Here is a 24051-nt window from a genome sequence, read left to right as displayed (position 1 = left end):
AAGTAGAGGTGGGGGGGTGCTGCAGCACCCCCTGACTTCAAGTGGCTTCCGTTATGTACAGGGTTAACAGTTTGGTTCAATGGCTGTCAGCACCCCGACTATTCAAACTGTTCCAGCACCCCTGCTCCCATTGGCCATCGTTCCCAGCCAATCGGTGCCATGGAGCCGGCGCTCAGGGTGAGGGCAGCACATGGATTCCCCGTGGCTTCCCCTATGCCTAGGAGCCGGAGAGACATGGCGGCCGCTTCCCGGGAACCGCGTGGAGCCAGGTAGGGAGCCTGCCAGCTCTGCGCCAACTGGACTTTTAACGGCCCAGTCAGTGGTGCTGACTGGAGCCACCAGGGTCCCTTTGGGACTGGGTGTTCTGGTCGGAAACCGGACTCCTGGCAACCCTAACTGCAGCCTGGCAACCGTTTGCTCCTTCCTGGCCAACCCCGCACGGCGGCCCCAAGACCGGAGAAGCTCTGTACCTTCACCATGGCCCTGGGGCTGCAGCGGGGAGTATGAGCTCCCCCAGGCCTGAGACCACACAGGGTGTGGGTCTGGGTGGGGAGGCCTTCTCCTGCTGCCTGGTGCTTCTGCTGGGAAGTGGGGTCGGGGCACTGGGGCTTCTCCCGCCCTGAGCCCTCGGACTGGGGAGAGGGATCTAAGCGGGTGGTCACTGGGAAAGCTCATTGGGTTTGCAGGAAATGCTACATTGGAAGTAGGGAAAAATCAGAAATGAGCCCGACCCCAAACCCCTCTCCCCTGACACCTCAGACTCCGGGAAGTTCAGATCCTGGCACTGTTCCTCTGCCCCATCTCTGCTTTTAAACTGATGGGTGAATCACCTGAATCAGGTTCCAAGACTTGGCATCCTCTCCGATGGTTTCCAACCTCAGCTGCCACCTTCCACCTCCTTCTGGTATGAAACAAGGCACTGACCCATTGTCCAAGCCCCTAGGAGCTTCCTGCACTCACCTGTTCTGCCTGGGAGGAGACAGAGATCAGGTGCGAGTCCTGAGAGACACAGAACCGCTCGGCCTCGTCCCACGACTTTCTCTGGTGAAAAGTAATAGAAGTTCCCACCATAAAACCTCCAGCCACTGGAGAGCTTTGTCAGCACGTCACCTGGGAGCAGAAACTGAGGTGAGACGCCCGGGCTAATGTCACAGGGACACACGCAGGGAGCTCAGGGTTTCTAGTGCTGCATTTCCCCTGCCCTTCAGCTGCCCCCAAGCCCAGAGAACTTCTGAATCCTGATTCTCCAGCATCACATAAGTAACTTTTGTGGCCACATGATGGATCCCAAAGAGCGCTGGAGAAAGCAGACACCACAGGGTCACTCCCCCTCACTGAAATGCAGCTGCATCTGGGCTGGAGCATGGGCGCTGGTCCCAGTGCAGAGCAGCACGGCTGTAATGGGAAAGGGGAGACTCACCATTCAGCTGAGCTGGCAGGGGGAATTCAGGAGGGGGAATGTAGCTGCCCAAGGTGGAACATCACCTGGTTCTGCATCAACAATTTTCAGTTATCTTAAGTGGTGAAAGTCTCGGGTCTTTTGCACTTTGACATCTCCCCAAACACCCTGCCGGGGGCGCTGGCTCAGTGATGGGTCTGAAAGTAACGCCCCATACGCTGAAATGCCAGTATCACTTTTTGCCTGTGACCTGACGGGTTTGGAGCATCTAAGAAGAGCTGGTAGCTGGGTGCTCCCATTAGGCTAACGAGGCCCAGGGTGTAATTTAACTCCACACAGATCACCACGGTGTGGGCCCAGGTGCAGCCACCGGTGATTTTTAATGGAAGAGAACTCGGTGCTGGTGAAAGGCGCTGCGCTGTCAGCCTTGGAGCCTGAAATCCTCCGTTTATCCTCAGCACCAGGAGAAACGGCACCAGCCAGCACTGCAGCTAGTACTTACTGCAGCCATCTTGCACTGCTCCTCGCGCTGCACTGACGTTGTCCAAACGGATCTGGATTTCTCCATACGCTGCACTGACATTACCCAGCTGGGCTTTCAGCATCCGGACTCCTGCCTGCGCTTCGTCCAATAGCTGCAGACCTAGAAGAAAGTCACAGCGACTTCAGTGGAGATGCAGAACACTTGATTAGCAGCACGTCTAGTAGAGCAGCACCTGCAGGCCCCTGTGTGCCAGGCGCTGTACGGACAGGAGGGGACAGTCCCTGCTCTCAACAGCTCACAGTCAAAATCGACTCTAGGTGGGAGAAATAAAGGATAATTTTCCCGATGGGGAACTGAGGTGCAGGGAGACGTGCCCAGAACTTGAAACCAAGTTACCCGAATCCCAACCCAGCACCCTATCCACACAGCCATCCTTAGCCTTAAACCACAGCCCCCAGCCAACCCAGGGCACAAGGAGATGAGCAGTGCCGCCTCTTCCCCACTCCCTCCTGCCTCTGGAACTCCGGGTGGGTCACCTGCAGCCTGCGGACAAACTGGGGCTACAGGAATGTCCCTGGGCCTGAGCCATCCAGGCCGGGATTTGGAACCCGCCAGCGTTCAGGCCTGGTCAGTACCAGGGTGTTGGTTCAGGCCCATCTCCTGTTCTTTTGCCGCATACAAATCTCATCCATAGATCGGCTTTTACGCTCAGTCACTGCCAGAGGGTTAATAATATTTACTCGGCCCAGTGCCTCCTGGACAGCTGAAGGGCACTCTGATCCCATCAGTACGATTCGGGTTGTGTGAGATACACCCAGAGCCCCAGAACGTGAAAGTTCAAGAACCAGAACCTAATGTCCCCAAGCTAGAGAAGGCAGAAAGCGCACACCTAGCTCCCCCACTTACTGTCCAGCTCCTTTGAGGTGTCCAAGGTGGTGGTGGGCTGCAGAGAGGCTCTGATTTTGTGAACCACTTCATCTATGGATGCTGCGGAGAGCCTGGATCCCCACCCCCCTGCCCCTTCCATTAATAGAAACGTCACATCAGTTTTGCTTGTGTTTCGAAACAAGAACCTGGAATTAAACATTGCGCTTGTGTGGAACTTACACATGACGGTCACTGCAATGAGGGAGGTGCCCAGAGCCACGCTCAGAACAACGAGCAGGGCGCAGAGGATGTCTGAGGTCTTGCGAGATGGCGCAGCTGGCATCTCAGGAGGTTTCGCTTGTGGGGGAAAAGAGGAATATTTCCATGGGAGCTGAAGCCCATCTAAGCTCTGCACTGCCAGGTCTCATCGTCACTAGTGAGGAGACATCCCAGTCGATAGAAAGTCAGAACCACATTGCACTTACGTAGCTATTATTGAGGCCAGGAGCTCCGTACAATTTGAAGAAGATTTGCAGTTAGATGGATATCTACAGTTAAATATAAGGGATTAAAAACCCTTCGGGGGCATCACCCAACCATTACCTGTCTGGGCTTAGGCAGAAATGTCCCCTCAGAGCAACTTTTTCCCATAACGGCCCCAATATGGGGTTTCTTTCACTTTTCTCTGAAGCATCTGGAACTGGCCACCATCAGAGGCAGCTCAGTGGGCTGGAAGGACCATGGACCTGCCCTGGTAAGGCAATTCCTGTAAATCTGGGAGGGCAGAATCATAGAATCATAGGACTGGAAGGGACCTCGAGAGGTCACCTAGTCCAGTGCTCTGCACTCTAGGCAGGACTAAGTATTATCTAGACCATCCCTGACAGGGGTTTGTCCAACCTGCTCTTAAACATCTCCAGTGATGGAGATTCCACAACCTCCCTAGGCAATTTATTCCAGTGCTTCACCACCCTGACAATTGGGAAGTTTTTCCTAATGTCCAACCTAAACCTCCCTGGCTGCAATTTAACCCCATTGCTTCTTGTCCTATCCTCAGAGGTTAAGAAGAACAATGTATCTCCCTCCTCCTTGTAACAACCTGTTATGTACTTGAAAACTGTTATCATGTCCCCTCTCAGTCTTCTCTTCTCCAGACTAAACAAACCCAATTTTTTCAATCTTCCCTCATAGGTCATGTTTTCTAGACTTTTCATGACCTTCATTGCTCTTCTCTGGACTTTCTCCAATTTGTCCACATCCTTCCTGAAATGTGGTGCCCAGAACAGGACACAATACTCATAAGAACATAAGAAAGGCCGTACCAGGTCAGACCAAAGGTCCATCTAGCCCAGTATCCTGTCTACCGACAGTGGCCAATGCCAGGTGCCCCAGAGGGAGTGAACCTAACAGGCAATGATCAAGTGATCGCTCTCCTGCCATCCATCTCAATCCTCTGACAGACAGAGGTTAGGGACACCATTCCTTACCCGTCCTGGCTAATAGCCATTAATGGACTTAACCACCATGAATTTATCCAATTCTCTTTTAAACTCTGTTATAGTCCTAGCCTTCACAACCTTCTCAGGTAAGGAGTTCCACAAGTTCACTGTGCGCTGTGTGAAGAAGAACATCCTTTTATTTGTTTTAAACCTGCTGCCTATTAATTTCATTTGATGACCCCTAGTTCTTGTATTATGGGAATAAGTAAATAACTTTTCCTTATCCACTTTCTCCACATCACTCATGATTTTATATACCTCTATCAGTTGAGGCCGTATCAAACTGGAGTAGAGCGGAAGAATTACTTCTCGTGTCTTGCTTACAACACTTCTGCTAATACATCCCAGAATGATGTTTGCTTTTTTTGGAACAGCGTTACACTGTTGACTTGGATTTAGCTTGTGATCCACTATGACCCCCAGATCCCTTTCCGCAGTACTCCTTCCTAGGCAGTCATTTTGCATTTGGAGTACTTTGCATTCGTCCTTATTGAATTTCATCCTATTTACTTCAGACCATTTCTCCAATTCGTCCAGATCATTTTGAATTTTAATCCTATCCTCCAAAGCACTTGCAACCCCTCCCAGCTTGGTATCGTCAGCAAACTTTATAAGTGTCCTCTCTATGCCATTATCTAAATCATTGATGAAGATACTGGACAGAATCACTTCCAATGAACTGAGAACTGACCCCAAGTCTCCCCATAAACTGACTCAGCTCTTGAAAAGTTCCCTCACATGTTTGGTTTGTTTGGAGAAGCTGATGGGGTTCGGGTTTCAGTGCGAGATGGGAGCGCAGCTTCCACACTCCTCCAGGGAGGAAGGAAAGATCAAGACCAGACCAAACCCCTCCTGTCCACTGCACGTGCTGCTGCTGCGTTCAGGGCTTAAGTTTTCCAAGAGCCGGACTGAGCTGTGGGTCTGTTCTCCCAGGCCAGCCAGTGCCAAGAATGGGGAGCCAAGAAAACAAGGCAAGTTGGCATAATGGATTCAGCATGTGTTGTCCTTACCTGGAGGCTGGAGAGGTGGTTTTCCAATATTCGCATTTATATAAATATTTTCGTCCTCCATTCTCTGTCCTTCCCTGTGAGCTGAACGCTTGAGAAATGGATTCCTTTAAGCAGCCTTTTCACAATGGCTGGTTAACACATTTGAATACGCCCAGAAATGGAAATGGACTGCAAGGTCTGTAATTGGGAGGGTGGAAAGCCTCAGGCCACAGAGTTTAAGGCTGGGCTTACGTACAGCCTTTGAATTAAATACAAGAGAGATAAGCCATTCTGAGTGCTAGGCAAATACCATGGGCCCATATTCACTTTAATATTAATAATCTTATCAAAACGGGACATTTCCCTTCTAGGGCACCGATTTGCCCATGTCAACAATGACCAAACGTTGTTCCCATCTGAGAGCTCTGTGGTGTCCTACGTGTGTTGAGTTGGTGGCTCTCAGTCCCATTTCTAGGGGACAGGTGTCCACATCACAATGAAACCATCACCACAATTAATATTATTTGTCACCTTGTTCGCAGTTCCCATAGAAAGTCAACGCTCTCCACTGGCCGTTACAGTCTCTTTGCCCTGTAGGTTGGTTGGGAACATTGGTCTCTCTGCTCTATAACGGGACACCTTTGTGTTTGCAGCCCAAATTTCCACTGGCCTTTTTTTTTCTTGACACCATGGCACATTGCTAACTCATGTCTAACTTGCTACCTTCCTTGGCTCTTTGGATTCACTGCCTAGCGGGTTCCTGCAGCCCATGGACTGTGGCGTGGATTATTATTCCCCAAATGGACTAATTTAATTTTCCACAAAAGAACTTCAGCCTGTTGTTTTCTGCCCAGGTTTCATAGATTTTTAAGGCCGGAAAGGACTGTTCTTATCACCCAGTCTGATTTCCTGCACAGCGCAGGCCAGAGATCTTCCCCATGCGATTCCTCCATCCAGCCCAGGACATCTAGTTCTACTACAGCAGATCTGTGAGAAGGAGCCATTCGCTCTGGATTTAAGACTCCAAGTGCTGGAGAACCCACCACCTCTCTAGGTAAGATGTTCTAATGGGCAGTTGCCCTTGTTTAAACTTTGGTGCTGTATTTCTCATCTGGATCTATCTAGCTACATTTTCCACTTCCACTGGGCACATCCATAACCCTTCCCATACACAGGGTATTCCTTCGTGTGGTCCTTAAAATCTTGAAGGTATCTCAGGTACTGAGAGAGCTTGCAGTCGGGCTGTGCAATAAAAGCACTGACTGTACAAATGGGATGGTGCTCACTGGGTGTCATATTCGTTCTCTCTCGTATGTGTTCCAGAACTTTACAGTGGTTAGGCAGTTGGTGTCCTGTTGCTGGTGCTTGTGACATTGCTCATAACTGTCTCCCTGTGACTTTGTGGTATTAGTTTTATCCACGTGTTTGTTGCCTCCTGTCCTACACTTACATTGTCAGCTATTTGGGGAAAGGATCATTGTTCTGTTCGTACAGCGCCTAGCACAATGGGGCTCTGAGTCTTGATTGGTGACCTCTAGACACTCCTGCAACACACTCACAATATGAGCTGGTCCCTTTTGCAAGTAAAAAGCTGATTCCTTTTCTAATTGGCAGTGCTACAAACTGCACTTGGGAATCTGAAAATCAGCTGAATTCTTTATCACTGTGTCTCCATGACCAGCAATACCGGTTCTGCAATCAGAATTTAGCTGGCAATTCTGCTAACACTGCATTAGTCAGTAGTAAAGCAAGTTCTGAAATGGTTTTTTTGTTCCCATTAAAATTTTTCCTGAAGACAAATGTCTTTGTTTACATTTTTCCTCATTTTTTTTTACAAAACCCCTAAAAACTGAAATATTTTTAGGTGATGGCAACTGAATATTTTTGGTTTGGTTTTGTTTTCAGATTTTTTTCAATGAAAACCCAAGTTGATTTGGTCAAAAAATCAAACTATCCCTGCGGAAATCTGTCTTGACAGAAAAGCCTATTTTCATTGGGAAAAAAAAGTGTTGATCAGAAGATGTTGACCACCTGTAGTCAGTAGAGAATCCGCTGTACTCTCCCACAGCTTCATTGGTCCCAGCAGCAAACATCACATTTGTGTCAGTAACAGGAGCAAATATGTTGTGACTCTTGGCAAAAGTATAATTGACACCAGACAATTTATCTGACAAATCTCGTCTCCCGTTCTATTTACGGGGTGTTTGCAAATAGCTTGTGGCTTTCTCAAGTGCTCTGTGGTGCAGTCACAAGAGTGGGGTTTATTCTCTCTCTCTTTACTGCTAATCTTTCAGATGGTTAAGTCCATTAATGGCTATTATCCGGGATGGATAATGAATAGTGTCCCTAGCCTCTGTTTGTCAGAGGATGGAGATGGATGGCAGGAGAGAGATCACTTGATCATTGCCTGTTGGTCCATTCCCTCTGGGGCACCTGGCATTGGCCACTGTCGGTAGACAGGATACTGGGCTAGAGGGACCTTTGGTCTGACCCGGTACGGCCGTTCTTATGTTCCTATGTTCTTATGACATAGAACCTGTCTTCATTGCCGTGGTCCTTCCATTCCCCGTCCATTCCGACATCTATCATGCTCACTTGGTGTCTCAGGCGCAAAAGATCCCTGATTTGGGGCCTCTACTAGTCAATTATACAGTGTGATAATGAATGAAATCAATAATTAAATCAAGTAAATAAATCAACATTTAATAACCAACAGATAATTTAGTCCATTTTCAAGGAATGCAATCCATGACATCTTGTTGCTGTTTGGGCCGGGCCTGGGGTCGTTCTAGGTGGTGGTTCTGCAAAGCTCCCTGCGCTGACTCAGGAGCATGGTACCAATCTCAGGGCGGGCTGTCAGAGAGCCGGGCACAAACCCCAAACGGGCTGTGAGGTCTAGACGTAGATTTCACCAACCAATGATCAAGTGCAAACTCCTCAGGCACCCTAACAGCCTCAACATGGAGTCACAGCCAGTCCCTTGGGTGCTCCGACCTGTCTTGCCACCCAGGTGAGCCGCCTCTGTCATAGATGGTCCCAAAGAATCACAGCAAGATTCAGGGTACTCCCAGTGCCAAAGGACCAGTCACTTACCCCATGGTCAGGAGAATCACCTTAGATCTCACACCAAAGACCACACTTGTAGCCAATCCTGTAATAAACTAAATAGAGATGTATTAACTAGGGAAAGGAAACAAGAGGGAGATTTACAAGGATAAAGCAGGTAAACACGTATAAACAGAAATAAGTTAAAATCTGAAGTTTCAAAAAATAATAGAAGCTGCTATAATAAGCAAGTGGTAGATGACCTTTAGGGCTAACCCATGCTAAGCATTGGGGAATCTCCGGCTTATGCCTAGAAACCTTGTCCCCCAGAGTCCAAGCAGTGCAGAGATCCAGTTCCTTCTTGTTAGGGGTTTTTATCCACCTCTTCCTTCGTGCTCTGAGCTGCAAACTCAGCTGATGGAAGGAATCCACTTGCATGACTCGTCTTCGGGGGGAAAGGGCAATGTCTTTTGTCCTCTTTCACATCCAACAATAGTCTGTCTGGTGTCGCTGGACCTTTCCTATGGAGAATGACATAAAACCTTCTGCTGGAGACCCACACTTCCCACCGGTTTATGTCCCTCTCCTGTCTGGTGATTTACACGGTCACAGAGGCTTACAAGACAACTGCTCAAATAGCACCTTACAATACGGGATACAGATGTTATGTCAGATTAACGCAGGCAGCAACTCACAAGTATTCAGTAAAGTCTAAACACTAAACACATTCGCACACAACTAATAGTTATGGTAACACTACTGCCACTCGGGTGAGCCACATTGATCCCAGCCATGGATTTGTCAGTGTTCCACTCAGACATGGGGACTTTGGCTTGAGCTGGCACCTGGTCTGCCTGCGTCACAAGTACCCAATAAAGGCCCTGATTTAGGAAAGCACTTAAACACAAGTTTAAATTAATCCCAGATCAGGACAGCACTTAAGCATGCAAACTTAATGTTAAGCTCATGCTTAAGTGCTGTCCTGGTCGCGCATGTTTTCCTGAACTGGGCTCCAGAATGGGGCCCTGATCCAGTAATAACGATACTCTTTATTCAAAACGATTTGCTGAATAATTTCTTTGTCTGCGGATTGTTCACTTGCAGACGGTTGTGAATGTTCCATCTTTAAAGTTCAATTACAGTCGCTCAGGTTTGAGTGGACAAATATGTCACATGGTATCCTTCTGTTCTCAGAATGAATGAAACTCTTAGAATCAGAATTCCGGGGCAAATATTTGTGCGTATCCATTTGATATTCTATTTCGGTCAATGTCTTCTAACATTTGTATAAATGTTTTTCTCTCTATCTACACTTCTCTCAGTAAACTCATTTGTTAGAATCTCTGCAAGAGCTGGTTAAATTTTTGCTATTGCAACATTTTTCCAGTGAAGTGGCTTTTTGACCAAAATGAAATGTTTTTGTGGGGGGCTGAAAGTCTGGGCGCTCAGCTCCCCAAGCAGCTGCCCTTGGGCTCCTGGCTTCTACTCTCCACTGGGAGCCTTGCTGACCCCTGAGCTCTTAGCTCCCCGCTCCCCACCAGGAGTGCGGCAACCACCCAGTTCCTGGCAGGGAGCTCCATGCCCAGAGACCGGGCGGCTGCCAGGCTCCCTGTGGGGACCAGAGAGCTGGGAGCCTTGGTACATCCGGGCTCCCAGTGGGAAGCGGGGAGCCAGGCGGGCACAGCCCAGCTCGCGGAGAGCGTGGGAAGCAAACAGGCTGGGAGCAGGGAGTCAGGATCGAAGGGGCAGCCCCGCTCCGAACAGGGAGTGGGGAGCTGGTCAGACACAGCCCAGCTGGGAGCCGGGATCCAGGAGTCCAGGGTGCAGCCGGGCTCTAGCTGGAGCTCTCCACCACTCCCGGCTTTCTTGTCTGTGAAATTGACATGAATGACAGCCAGCAGCCGATGTAAGTAACCCACAGTGTCTACACAGACACTGCATTGCCCTGATTGTACCGACATGAGCCCTACGCTTCTTGTGGAGATGGAGTTATTATCTCAGTGTAGTATGGCACTTACATCAATGGGACCACGTGGACCTAACACTGCAGTGTAGACCAAGCCAGAGGGTGATATTCTGCCACTTTTACTCACTATGAGAAATACTTTAATTTGCAGCTGGTCCCCTTGAAATGAATGAGGCTGCTCGTGGAGGAAGGTATAACCCAGTGTGGATTAGCATGGCAGAACTCAGCATAAGAAGATAAGAACTTTTTGCAATTCCAATATATCTTCTCTGAGATGAGGTGACCACATCTGCACACAGTATTCAAGCCCTACTGCATCGGGAGGTTTTTGTAAGCTAGCTTCCATCTTCAGCCGACATGAGAAACAACATTTTCAGAGGAGGTAAGCGGGGGGGTTTCCTGTTAAAAACAAGTTCCGCCCCAGCCTAGAGTTAACCTCAAGAGAACATGCATTCGGGCTCTCTTTGTACTCTGTGTACTAGGAGATTTCTGAGTTATTCAGGGGCACAGTCGGATCAGAAAATTGGATTTTCTTATCAGCAGGCTACATTTCAGGCAGAGCAGTTTCAGATTTATCATCCCCCAGTTGTCTCCTACTCTCTCCGTTGCATGTTTTGTTATTTGGGTTTAACCAAAAGATTCTAATTTTCATTAAAAGTCTTTCTCTCCATGCTAAGCAGTCCCCTGCAGCGCTCCTGAGCTCCGGATGGCCTCGTCTGGATGGGGAGAAAGGTTCGCCCTGAACTTAAGCGAAAACCTCGTGGAGACAAGGCAGGTCATATTTCTCACATGAGTTGTTAGGCTCCTCCACAGGCTTTATCTTGACTTGCTAACAACTCATGTGAAAATTACACACGGCCTTGTCTTCACTAGGATTTTACCTCAAGTTCGTTAACTCAAGTTCTATCTCCAGTGTTGTTCAACATCTTCAGTAATGACCTGGGTGCAGGTATGGAGAGCATACTGATCAAGTTTGCAGATGACACAAGGCTCGGAGGGGAGGGTTGCAACACTTTGGAGGATAAAGCTAAAATTCAGAGCGATCTTGCTAAATTGGAGAACTGGGCTACAGACAACAACATGAAATTCAAGAAAGACAAATGTAAGGTGCTACACATAGGGAAGAACAACCAAACACACAAATACAGAACGGGGGGAAACTGGCTTGGCAGCAGCACTGCCAAGAAGGATCTGGGAGTTGTGGTGGATCCCAACCTCAACATGAGTCAGCAATGCGATGCTGTTGCAGAAAAAGCAAATGCAATTTTAGGTTGCATTAACAGAGGCATAGCTTGCAAGTCACAGGAGGTGACAGTACTGCTCTACTCAGTGCTGGGGAGGCCTCAGCTGGAGTACTGTGTCCAATTTTGGTCACTAATGTATAGAAAGGATGTAGAGAAACTGGAGAGTATCCAGACGTGGACACAGATAATCAGAGGGATGGAATGCAATGCAAGGCATCTGAGCAAAGACTGAAGGAACTGGGTATGTTTGGTTTGGAGAAGAGGAGACTAAGGGGGGACATGACAGCAGTCTTCAAACACTTGAAAGATTGCCATAAAAAAGATGGAGAAAAGTTGTTCTCTTTTGCCACAGACGGCAGGACGAGAGGCGATGGGGTCAAACTACAGCACAACAGATTGAGATTAAATCTCAGGACAGACTTCCTCAGTGTACGAACAGTAGGACAATGGAACAGATGCCTGGGGGGGTTGTGGAAGCTTCGTCACTGGAGGGTCTGGTTTAGACACAGCAAACCCGGCATCTTGGCAGGGGTTAGACTAGATGACCCTTGCGGCTCCTTCTAACTCGATGGTTCTATGATTCTATGAGTTAACATCCCTCTTCTGCAGTGATGACCAGGCCTTAAGGGTTGGCTCCTGGCTCTCATTCAGGTAGCTCCAGCCAGGCCTTTCCCTCTAGCTGGGGTGGGGGAAGGTGCTCCTGATGCCTCCCTGACCCTGGATCCCCTCTGTGATACAGGAGGCTCCATTTTACAAGCAGCCCTGCCACTACCATCACATGATGCCTGATCCAGCCAGCATCCCAAACCCACCACCTTGGGGGGTGGAGCTAACTGCACACTGATTGGGCTGAGCCCAAATCCCCTAAAAGGGCCAGCCCGCCCCTGACACCACCCACCTAGCAGGTGAGGGGGAAGCCGCTGCCAGGAGTCAGGCCGTGCTGGACCAGTGGCGATGCTGGAGCAGGGCACAGAGATGCAATGGGCTGGGGGAGGCAGAGGCAGAATTATGTGTAACTGTGGCACCCCCCTTCCCTGCCCCCCGGCACAACTCCCTGCTGAACCGCAGGCCTGAGCTCTGTCTTTTCAGGACTTCAAAAAAGAAAAGTATTGCACAGAATTGAAGCTCAGAGCTACGGTACCAGCCCCTGCCTGTAGCTGCCAGTCAGCTCAGAGAGTCCCAGACAATTTCTTAGTGAGCGAACGTTTAACACACACACGGCCCCTCGCAGACAGTATTTGGGACACTTTTCAGTCCCTTCAGCAGCGCGGTTCGGCAGTAAATCTGTGGGGTTCCGTACAGAGACTCCCGGTGCTGTTGCTGTTACATGTATTTCAGTGCAAGGTAACAACACAACACTCACTTGTGGAGTTTGGGCCACATCTTCCGAGCATTCCCTCTGATCTCACACAGATCATTTCCCAGTCTCTGCGGGGGTGTTTGTGTGTGTGCTCCAAATGTATGTGTCCCCCCCTCTGGACTCTCCGGGGCCTGAGGAGAATGGCGGCGTCTCCGTCCCCGCCCAGCACCTCAGAATCTCCTCAGCAAACACCAGTCCAAAGATCCATCTGGCCAGCAGCAATTCCCGTCCCACGGCTAACAGACACCCATCTCCTCACTGTTCAGTGAGATGAGGATTCAGGAGCCTCTTACCCAGGTGGTTCAGGAACTGGGATGCAGCCGTCACAGCAGACACAGCTCTTGGTCCCGCATGGATCAGCCACCAAGCCCCCAGGGCTGTCTCTAGCTCCCATGTTTGTAACCTTTCCCCCTGAGCTCTGACCGGCTCAGCTCTCGGTGAGTGTGCGGAAGCTCCAAGGCTGCTTATCCTGCCTGGAAACTTCCTGTACAGCCCCAGAGATGGCTATCGAGGCCGTGTCTACGCTACAACGTTATGTCGGCGTTCAGCCACCCCAGTTTGTGTATCGCTGGGCATGTGCCCACTTGGCTGCTTGTATCAGTGCTGCTCATACTCACCAGGAGTGCTTGTGTAACACACTAACCTTTGCTTCCACACGTGCCCCCTCTCGTCCCATGTTACCGCCAGAGCAGTGAGCAGGTTCTGTCTCTTTGGACAGCAGATCTCCCACCTGTGGCTGGTCACACACAGGAAAATATGTGGATTTGGACAGTCGGACAGTCGTGGATGCCCATAGGATAGGGCCGGCCTTCGAGGCAGGCGATGTGGGTGACTGCCCAGGGTGCCGCGGTCGGGGTGGGGGGGAAGCGTGGTCAAGAGGCAAGGGGCAGGACGCAGGCCTGACCCCACACTGCCCCCAGCCTGCCCTTCACCGTGCTTTAGCGGGGTGACGCTGGAGGCCCCACAACACAAGCAGGCCCCGGACACAGAGCTGGACTGCCATGGCTGGGACAGAGTTGGGGGCAGCCCCGGAGGGGAGAGGGCACAGGCTTCCCCAGGCCCAGCCCCTCCACTGCATGACCTCTGACAGCCAACTCCACGCGCGGTGCATGGGGGTGAACCCTTAATGCTCTCGCCAGAGCCCCACCCATGAGAGGGGGGCCACAAAAGGCTGGGTACAGGGGGCTGGAACAATGTGAATAGTCGGGTGCTGAGAGCCACTGAACCGAACTGTAACCCCTGCATGTGATGGAAACCGCTTCCAAACAGGGGGAGCGGCAGCCCCCCTAGATCCAGCACCTCTGGGCAGGCGCTGCCGACAGAGTGCTGTCTTCCTCTTCCCTCACGCCTCCTTCCCCCATCCACCCGTGTCTCCCCTCCATGCCCTTCCCCTCCCCCTCCTTCCCCATCCAAGCATCTCCCCATCCCCCTCTTTCCCCCATTGAACGTGTTACCAGATTTGCCCATTACTTTGGGGTACGCTTATTTATTCGGGTTACTCTTATTGGGGGGAGGGGTTTCTGTAATTCTATCAATGTACTGCTTGTGTCTCGTGAGTTTTCATATGGAGCTCTACTTCTCCCTTCTGCAAGTCCCCTCCCAATGGAGCTATCCTGCAGGACTTAGGTTCCCTAGGGCTGGGTTCCCCCAGCCCCAGAACTGGATGCGCGCACTCACACAGACACACACACACACATATTAACAGAGCAAGTCTGAGCGGACCGGGTCAATGGGCTGGATCGAGCAGCACCTTCAAGCTGCCCCCCCTCATATGCCCCTGGGCTCAACGGACTGGGTCAAGCAGCACTTTCAAGCTGCCACCCTTATGTGTCCCAGATTCAGCACGTCTCTATCCCCACTCTCACATCACAATTGTACTGGCAGTAACCTACTTGACGACCAAACCCCACGGTATTTTGGGCGCTGCAGGATCTTTAGCTTAGGTACAAGAAGCGTTGCTGTAGAGTGAATGGGGGGAGCTAAAAACACAAAAGAGAAAAGTTCAGCCAGAGAGAGAGAAGCAACCAGCTGAACCATACAAGTTATTTAGTGAATAACAGTGATCACTACACAAGGAGGCTAAACCAACATAACACACATTATTAAAGGTTAATACCTAAGGTAGAAAGGAAAAGAGAGAGAGAAAGAGGGGATCTCACCCACACCATGAGGCTTGAACTGGTCGGGGTTCCCAGGTGATGGTGTTAGCTCAGGGTCCTGTGTGCTGGAGACAGGCAGAGCCCCCAGTACGATCAGTCAGGAGAAGATGGAGTCCCAGTGGAACTGATGCAGCGTTTGGATCTAAGCATCAGAACCCTGACTGGAGGGTGAGTAGGGATCTTTGTAGATGTAAGCAGAGTCAGGATGAGCTCTACCCTGACATCTGGTGGTGAATTATGGTGAGTGTGGGAAAGAACTCCAGGGGCTGATCTTGTTTGATAGGCACACCCACCCGCCTGGCATGAGACAACAGCAACTGATAGTGGTTGCTTTGGATGGGGTGGGATCCCCAGTTTCTCTGTTATTGGGGCAGGAGGAATAAAGTGTTGTTACCCTGATTATGTGAATCAAAGACAATGAAACTGTTTTATGACAGAGGGTCTCACCATCACCTAAGTAGCACTCGCTAGACAAGGGACATGGGTTCCACAACCCAGAGATTAGAGAGAGGGTGGGGGATAGGTATGTGTTCCTGCTGGTATGTGCCCCATCTGAGGGCCTGGAATGCCAATTGTGCTAGCTCTTTCTTTCCACTGTTGAATAGCAGAACTAAGTTTGCTTCTATTAGGAATCTAGCTAGAAGTTGCTGAACTGAATTCATTTTGGGCCAATGGTGAACCAGCACTGGGACTCCCCTATGACAAGCTGAGATCACTATAACACCTAAAATTGCTGAGGTAAGATCACTGAGTGCTGTGTTAACCAGTGGGGGAGCCTGAAGATATATTGCTAAGCAGCTGGCAGCACCGAGCAGTTTGTGGAGTGAGTGGAGTGGCGCAGAGCAGAGCTGAGCCATTTGCGGGGGCAGCTGGAGCGGTTCATGGGACGGCTGGTGGAGCGGAGTGGCTGGCAGAGCTGAGCAGTTTGTGGGACGGTTGGAGCGGCCCATGGAACGGGGAGCAGAGTGGAGCAGTTTGCGGGCACGGCTGGAGGAGCGGAGAGGCGCGGCGCGGCTGGTAGAGCGGAACCATTCGTGGTAAAGGCTGCAGCAGGACTCCACGGAGAGGTGGGGCAGTCGGCCTCGGACCATGTAAGGTGCCCCTTAACATCCTGTGTGCCCCCCCATTTCCACCCAGGCTGGGGGGGTAAAACTCTGCAGATAAACTTTTGAACTCTGGGGCGGCACTGACCAGGGACAGAGACTTTGGGGTTGTTGGACTTTGAGGTGATTGGACTTAAGACCCTGAGGGGAAAAGGACACTGCCAAACTTACTTGGAGGTGGGCCTTTGCTCATAGTCTGTGTTATGAATATTGTTTGTGGTGTTTCCCCAACTTAATGCCACATTATTTCCCTCCTTTATTAAAAGGCTTTTGCTACCCGCAGACTGTGCTTGCGAGAGGGGAAGTATTGCCTCCTAGAGGCACCCAGGGGGTGGTATGTAATTGTCCCAGGTCACTGGGTGGGGGCTCGAGCCGGTTTTGCATTGCGTTATTGAAACGGAACCCCTAGCTACAGAACTTGGCCCTTGTTCCTGCCAACTTAGATGAGCAGAAGGGTTACATAGAGAAAATACAATGGTTCAAGGGAGAACACAGGATTTGTTTATGGGTAAACTGATGACTCAAGGGTTTTCTTTAGGCTAGCCCAGGGGTTGGCATCCTTTCAGAAGTGATGTGCCGAGTCTTCATTCATTCACTCTAATTTAAGGTTTCATATGCTAGTCATACATTTGAACGTTTTTAGAAGGTCTCTTTCTATAAGTCTACATGCAACAATAGTTTAGTTATATATTATACAGTAAATAAGGTTTTAAAAAATTTTAAGAAGCTTCATTTAAAATTAAATTAAAATGCAGAGCCCCCCGGACCGGTGGCCAGGACACGAGCAGTGTGAGTGCCACTGAAAATCAGCTCGCGTGCCGCCTTCGGCACCCATGCCATAGGTTGCCTACCCCTGGGCTAGACAATAGCAGCTGATCACTCTTGGCTATGGGTGGTGTTTTCTTCCAGGGAGCTCACAATGCAACTAGGCTGCTTCAGTATTTTGAATATCAATCAAGGATTCATTACTAGAATTGGTCTGATAATTGCTGAGCTGGGTGTGAGCAGGCGTAGGTTCATTAGCATCTGGAGCAGAGATCCCCCATGATGCAGTGCTTCCCTGCTTTCCTAGTCCCAGAGTTCAGTGTGGTTCTCTGCTCTCCATTCTGTATGCTAATGGAGATGTCTTAGTCTTGTCACCCTTGTCAGGAGGGGTCTAGGTGTGTCTCCCATCCGCCCTTCACTGCTCTCTGCAAGTCTTTTCTCTGACGGGTTTTGATTTAAGCAGAGGCTGGTGTGTGCGGGGGTTTCTATCATCAGTCAGACAGGCTGGATACTGTGCCCTGCCTCCCCAAGAACACAGAGCTGACAGGTATCAAACCACCTCTCTCCTCCACCCCGTACCCTCCTTCCCACATCCAACTGTCTCTCCCCTCCACCCATCCTCCTCCCCTCCTTCCCCATCCAGCCACCTCACTCCTCCCCTCCCCTCCCCCTTCTTCCCCATCCGCCCGTCTATCCCCTCCCCTCTCCTGTCCTTCCCCATCCAACCACCTCTCCCTTCAACCCCTCCCTCTCCCCATCCTCCCCCATCTAACCACCTCTCCCCTCCCTCCTCCTCCCCATCCTTCCCCATCCAACCCCCTCCACCCCACCCCTTCCTTCCCCCATCCAACCATCTCTCCCCTCCCCCCTCCCCCGCGCCTCCCCTCCTTCCCCATCCAACCCCCTGCACCCCACCCCCATCCTTCCTCCCTCACCTCCCTGCCCCTCCCCCAGAGATGCTGTCAGAGGGAGGCTCTAACCCAGCAGGCTGCTGAAAGGACCCACAGGCCAGTGATCGGGGCTCGGCTCAGTGCGAAGGCAGGAGAATGGCGAGGGACAATGCCTATGAGAACATGCTGATGACGGAAGCTGCTCCCCAGCCCAAAGGTAAGCACAAGAGGCTGCACCGGACCCTGGACTCCCACTGGCCTCTCCTTGGCTTTGCGGTCTCTGCAGAGCGTTCTGGGCAGCGATCGCTTGCTCCACTGACCACGTCCCCAGAGCTCAGCCTTGTGCTGGCTAGACAGCCCCACGGGCAGTGGGCGAGGGTGCTCGGTCAGTGCTTCCCAGTGCATTCTCTCCCCTGCCAGTCCCCAACGGGAGAAGGGCACAGGGGGCAGAGATGGGAGTCCCTGCCAAGCATCCCAGCCTCCTGCTGGCCAGCGCAGTGCCATGGGCTGGCCATAAAAGCCATCCAGGGTCCCCCTCCCCAGCTCACTGTCACCATCAGCCTCTCCCAGCAGGAGATCACCAGGGTCGAATCCTCACAGCCCCCATCTCTGGGGACCAGCTCCCTCTCATCCCCCCATTTCACAGTGACACCTCCTTTCCTTACCCTCTGCCCCTTCCCGGCCCGAGCACATGCTTCTAACCGTGAGCAGGGGGAGGGAGATGCTAGCTGTGTTAGCAGAGAAGGGTTTTCCCAGGGCTTGGGGTGCGGGGGAGGGAACCTGTTCCTCCAAGGACAAGGAGCAAATGGAGCTGGAAATGCTGAGATAAGGACCAGGCTGTTTTCCTAAAGCTCCCAGCACAAGGGACCCCTCTCAGTGCTTTGGCTGGGTGACTGGGCAACAAAATGGCAGATGAAATTCAATGTTGATAAAGGCAAAGTGATGCACCTTGGAAAACATAATCCCAACTATACCTATAACATGTTGGGATCTGAATTAGCTGTTTCCACTCAAGAGAGGGATCTTGGAGTCATTGTGGAGAGTTCTCTGAAAACATCCACTCAATGTGCAGCGGCGTCAAAAAAGCAAACAGAATATTGGGAATAATTAAGAAAGGGACCGATAATAAGACAGAAAATATCATATTGCCTCTATATAAATCCATGGTACACCCACACCTTGAATACTGTGGGCAGATGTGGTCACCCCATCTCAAAAAAGACCTACTGGAATTGGAAAAGGTTCAGAAAAGGGCAACAAAAATGATTAGGGGTATGGAACAGCTGCCATATGTGGAGAAATTAATAAGACCAGGACTTTTCAGCTTGGAAAAGAAACAACTAAGGGGTGAGAGGGGTAGCCGTGTTAGTCTGGATCTGTAAAAAGCAACAGAGAGTCCTGTAGCACCTTTAAGACTAAAAGAAGTATTGGAGCATAAGCTTTCGTGGGTGAATACCCACTTCGTCAGATGCATGTAATGGAAATTTCCAGAGGCAGGTATAAATATGCTGGCAAGAATCAGTCTGGAGATAATGAGATTGTTAGTTCAATCAGGGAGGGTGAGGTCCTCTTCTAGCAGTTGAGGTGTGAACACCAAGGGAGGAGAAACTGCTTTTGTAGTTGGCTAGCCATTCACAGTCTTTGTTTAATCCTGATCTGATGGTGTCAAATTTGCAAATGAACTGAAGCGCAGCAGTTTATCTTTGAAGTCTGGTCCTGAAGTTTTTTTGCTGTAAGATGGCTACCTTTACATCTGCTATTGTGTGGCCAGGGAGGTTGAAGTGTTCTCCTACAGGTTTTTGTATATTGCCATTCCTAATATCTGACTTGTGTCCATTTATCCTTTTATGTAGGAATTGTCCAGTTTGGCCGATGTACGTAGCAGAGGGGCATTGCTGGCACATGATGGCATATATAACATTGGTGGACATGCAGGTGAATGAGCCAGTGATGTTGTAGCTGATCTGGTTAGGTCCTGTGATGGTGTTGCTGGTGTAGATATGTGGGCAGAGTTGGCATCGAGGTTTGTTGCATGGGTTGGTTCCTGAGTTAGAGTTGTTATGGTGCGGTGTGTGGTTGATGGTGAAAATATGCTTAAGGTTGGCGGGTTGTCTGTGGGCGAGGACTGGCCTGCCTCCCAAGGTCTGTGAAAGCGAGGGATCATTGTCCAGGATGGGTTGTAGATCACTGATGATGCGTTAGAGAGGTTTAAGCTGAGGACTGTAGGTGATGGCCAGTGGAGTTCTGTTGGTTTCTTTCTTGGTCCTGTCTTGTAGCAGGAGGCTTCTGGGTACACGTCTGGCTCTGTTGATTTGTTTCCTTATTTCCTCGTGCGGGTATCGTAGTTTTGAGAATGCTTGGTGAAGATCTTGTAGGTGTTTGTCTCTGTCTGAGGGGTTGGAGCAAATGCAGTTGTACCTCAGCGCTTCGCTGTAGATGATGGATCGTGTGGTGTGTCCGGTGTGGAAGCTGGAGGCATGAAGGTAGGCATAGCGGTCGGTGGGTTTTCGGTGTGGGTGGTGTTAACGTGACCATCACTTATTTGTAGTGTGGTGTCTAGGAAGTGGACCTCCCATGTAGATTGGTCCAGGCTGAGGTTGATGGTGGGGTGGAAGCTGTTGAAAGCATGGTGGAATTCTTCCAGAGTCTCCTTCCCATGGGTCCAGATGATGAAGATGTCGTCAATGTAGCGTAGGTAGAGAAGGGGCGTGAGTGGACGAGAGCTGAGGAAGCGTTGTTCCGGGTCAGCCATAAAAATGTTGGCATATTGTGGAGCCATACGGGTACCCATAGCGGTGCCACTGGTCTGGAGGTATATATTGTCACCAAATTTGAAATAATTGTGTGTGAGGATAAAGTCACAGAGCTCAGCAACAAGTTGTGCTGTGTCATCATCAGGGATACTGTTCCTGACAGATTGTATCCCATCTGTGTGTGGGATGTTTGTGTAGAGAGCCTCCACATCCATGGTGGCTAGGATGGTGTTTTCTGGGAGATCACCAATGCATTGTAGTTTTCTCAGGAAATCAGTGGTGTCACGGAGATAGCTGGGAGTGCTGGTGGCATAGAGTCTGAGTAGAGAGTCCACATATCCGGATACTCCTTCAGTGAGAGTGCCAATTCCAGAGATGATGGGACATCCAGGATTTCCAGGTTTGCGGATCTTGGGTAGTAGATAGAATAACCCCGGTCGGGGCTCTAAGGATATGTTGATTTGTTCCTGTGTTAGTGTAGGGAGTGTCCTGAGTAGATGGTGCAGTTTCTTAGTATATTCCTCAGTGGGATCTGAAGAAAGTGGCCTGTAGAATTTGGTATTGGAGAGTTGTCTGGCAGCCTCCTTCTGGTAGACTCCTGAGGGTCAAAATGACAGTCTGGATCTATACATAGAATGCTTCCGCCGACGCGCACAGGCAGAAATTGTGGAAAAACCACATCACTTGCCTCATAACCTCAGTCATGGAGAACGCAATGCCATCCACAGCCTCAAAAACAACCCTGACATTATAATCAAAGAGGCTGATAAAGGAGGCGCTGTTGTCATCATGAACTGGTCTGACTACCAGAAGTCAAGCAAATCATTATTTATTGGGTGATTGTGAAACAATAACTCCATGATCCAAGGACTTTATTCAGTGACAGACCTGGAAACATAGAAATTACAGAGCCAGCCACATTGATTGGCATAAGGCAGCTGTCTCTGCTACAGCCAGAAATATCACACCAAGACAAAGTGTTCCTGCAATGCACATCCCATACGGCCCCCTCCAGTGCACAGGGCTCCTCATCGGCAGGTGGCTGGAAAACATGCTCCATAGCTTGGAAATTAAGGCGCTTTCTGAGGTGCTGGGATCTGCATATCACAGCCCAGCTGGTCCATGGGCCTGCTTACAGATCCACCTGAAATGCCGAGTGCACTTGTTATCATTCCACAAATTCCGTTTGGATGGCTCGGTATGAACACAGTCGTAATTGTTTGGCACATTCGGCGCCCAGAACCTACAGATCAAAGAGGTTATTTGTCTCAGGGGAGAACCACAGCCAATTCCTGAGCTCAGTTCTGCTCTGTGGACTCTGTGGTCGGCAGGGGACCAAGACACCCAGCAATGACGCGGTGAATTGATCCACCCCCCGGCCACCCCTCGGAGTTCTCTACAGCTCTTGTGGCCATGGTAACGAAGGGCTTCTGACGGCTGGGGGTAGCACCTGCCCTGCGCCTGACAGGCCAGCAAAGAGCCCAAGTCAGTCTGTGGCTCCAAATGCTGATAGCAGCAACTCCGATCTCAGTGCCCAGAACCAAAGCACGTGGCACAGCACGTCCCAGGCACCCCCGAGATGGGAACGCAGGAACAGGAAGAGAGGGCAGCGGGGGTCAGTCATTAACTTCTCCAGGGCCCTGCTTATGGGCCTCGTCCACAGCCCACTGAGGTCACTGCCCCGACTGCAGCTGGCTCCGGCCATGCCCCCGCCCCACAGCCTCCCCTTCCCCAGCCTGACAGAGGGGAGAGCGCAGTGCAATCCCAAGGAGAGCGTGAACCTGCCGCTCACTCCAGACTCACCTGGCTGTACTGAGTTGACTTGGGGCCAGATCCTCAGCTGGTGTAAATCCCTGTGGTTCATTCAAGTCAATGCTGAGTTACCCCAGGGGAGGCTCTGGCCCTGGGTCTCAGTGGCACTGAACACACGTTCCGTGTTTAGGCTCCTGCTCTGAACAAAGGGGCATTAGCAGAAATTCCTGAGAGGATTCATTGCTGTTGTGGCAGCGCCCGGGGGCCTCCCTCAGGATCGGGCCCGCTGTGCCGGGTGCTGCATAGACACCAGGGGCCGTACAGACGCTGCCCGAAGGAGCTTGTGAGCAAACGTGTAATAAATAATCACTTCTCTCAAGCTTTACTCACCCCCTGCTTGCGTCTGCTCTGTATTCTGTGCCATCCACCCAGCGCCAGCTGCCTTCTGTCCCCCGGTTGGTGAGTCCAATCCAGCGACCTTTTCCCTGGGTCTCGTTGGAGAGAAACTCCTGCACAACACAGTTTGCAGCATGTCCAGGTCACCCAAGAGAGGCTGCAGGATGCAGCCGCAGCTGCCTGGGCTGAACAGATTTGGGGGGAGAGGAAAGGGCGTCTGGTGATGTGAGCTGGGCACTGGGCAGCGGGAGACATGGTGTCCTGCCCCCAACGCTGACAGTGACTAGCTGGGAGACCCTGAGGGAGTCCTGGAGCATCTCTGTGTCTGTGTCTGCATCTGTATCTGCCTGGGGCTAACAGCAGCGACCTGTCTCAGAACACTCCCCCCACTGCCCCTCAGAGCTGGGCTGCGGCAGTGATTGACGGGCACCTCAGAGTTCACACCAGCGCCCTGCCCTTGGAGGAGGCAAAGCTCGGAGCAGAGAACTGGGTGCAAAGTCTAGCCCTGCCGGAGGGTGGGATTTTCCTCCTCACAGAGTGCCGCAGAGGCTTGGGGTGAGGGCTACAGTGGGCACGTGGGGAGAGAGGATTCTCTGAGAGGTGCATGGCCCCTTGCACACAAGCCCTCCAGATAGAGGTTTCTAGATTGTCCAGCAGGAGCTCAGGCCTGGGGAGAGGGATCAAAGCGCGTCGTCCCTGGGCAAGGTCATTGGGTTTGCAGGAAATGCTACACTGGAAGTAGGGAAAATCAGAAATGAACCTGACCCCAAATCCCCCTCCCCCGACACTCCAGACTCTGGGAAGTCCAGATCCTGGCACTGTTACTCTGCCCAGCTCTGATTTTAAACTGATGGGTGAATCCCCTGAGTCACGTTCCAAGGCTTGGCATCCTCTCCGATGGTTTCCAAACTCAGCTACCGCCTTCCACCTCCTTCTGGTATGAAACAAGGCACTGATCCATTGTCCAAGCCCCTAGGAGCTTCCTGCACTCACCTGTTCTGCCTGGGAGGAGACAGATGTCAGGTGCGAGTCCTGAGACACACACAATCGCTCGGCCTCGTCCCATGACTTTTTTTCTTGTGAAAAGTAATAGAAGTTCCCACCGTAAAACCTCCAGCCCCTGGGGAGCTTTGTCAGCATGTCACCTAGGAGCAGAGTCTGAGGTGAGACACCCGGGCGAAAGTCACAGGGACACACGCAGGGAGCTCAGGGTTTCTAGTGCTGCATTTCCCCTGCCCTTCAGCTGCCCCAAGCTCAGGGAACTTCTGAATCCTGATACTCCAGCATCACAATAAGTAACTTTTGTGGCCACATGATGGATCCCAAAGAGCGCTGCAGAAAGCAGACACCACGGGGTCACTCTCCCAGCACTGAAATGCA

At 51.0% G+C, this 24051-nt stretch overlaps 2 protein-coding genes across 3 annotated transcripts in view; one reads left to right on the top strand and one right to left on the bottom strand.

Annotated features, from left to right (window-relative positions):
* Positions 1 to 536: 536 nt before the first annotated feature.
* The window catches only part of LOC122172845 (C-type lectin domain family 4 member F-like), a 42811-nt gene continuing 19296 nt past the window's right edge, over positions 537 to 24051 (bottom strand). The window contains exons 5-7 of one of the 2 annotated variants that reach the window (XM_065598415.1): positions 23665 to 23816; positions 22666 to 22784; positions 19411 to 21766 (exon numbers count right to left, since the gene is read on the bottom strand). In XM_065598415.1, coding sequence (XP_065454487.1) covers positions 21628 to 21766; positions 22666 to 22784; positions 23665 to 23816 — 410 coding nt within the window. In that variant the 3' untranslated portion in view covers positions 19411 to 21627. Of the gene's footprint in view, positions 1111 to 1901; positions 2043 to 19410; positions 21767 to 22665; positions 22785 to 23664; positions 23817 to 24051 lie in introns of those variants that run through there. The other variant, XM_065598416.1, reaches the window with a different exon arrangement.
* LOC122172806 (C-type lectin domain family 4 member F-like) overlaps positions 17837 to 24051 on the top strand; it is a 91055-nt gene continuing 84840 nt past the window's right edge. Inside the window, exon 1 of the mRNA XM_065598417.1 lies at positions 17837 to 17987. Coding sequence (XP_065454489.1) covers positions 17927 to 17987 — 61 coding nt within the window. The 5' untranslated portion in view covers positions 17837 to 17926. The remainder of the gene's footprint in view (positions 17988 to 24051) is intronic.

The sequence above is a fragment of the Chrysemys picta genome, chromosome 5 (assembly GCF_011386835.1).
Source record: "Chrysemys picta bellii isolate R12L10 chromosome 5, ASM1138683v2, whole genome shotgun sequence".
NCBI classification, from domain to species: Eukaryota; Metazoa; Chordata; order Testudines; family Emydidae; genus Chrysemys; species Chrysemys picta.
Note: the sequence above shows the minus strand (reverse complement) of the source record. Positions and strands in the feature narration are given on the sequence as shown.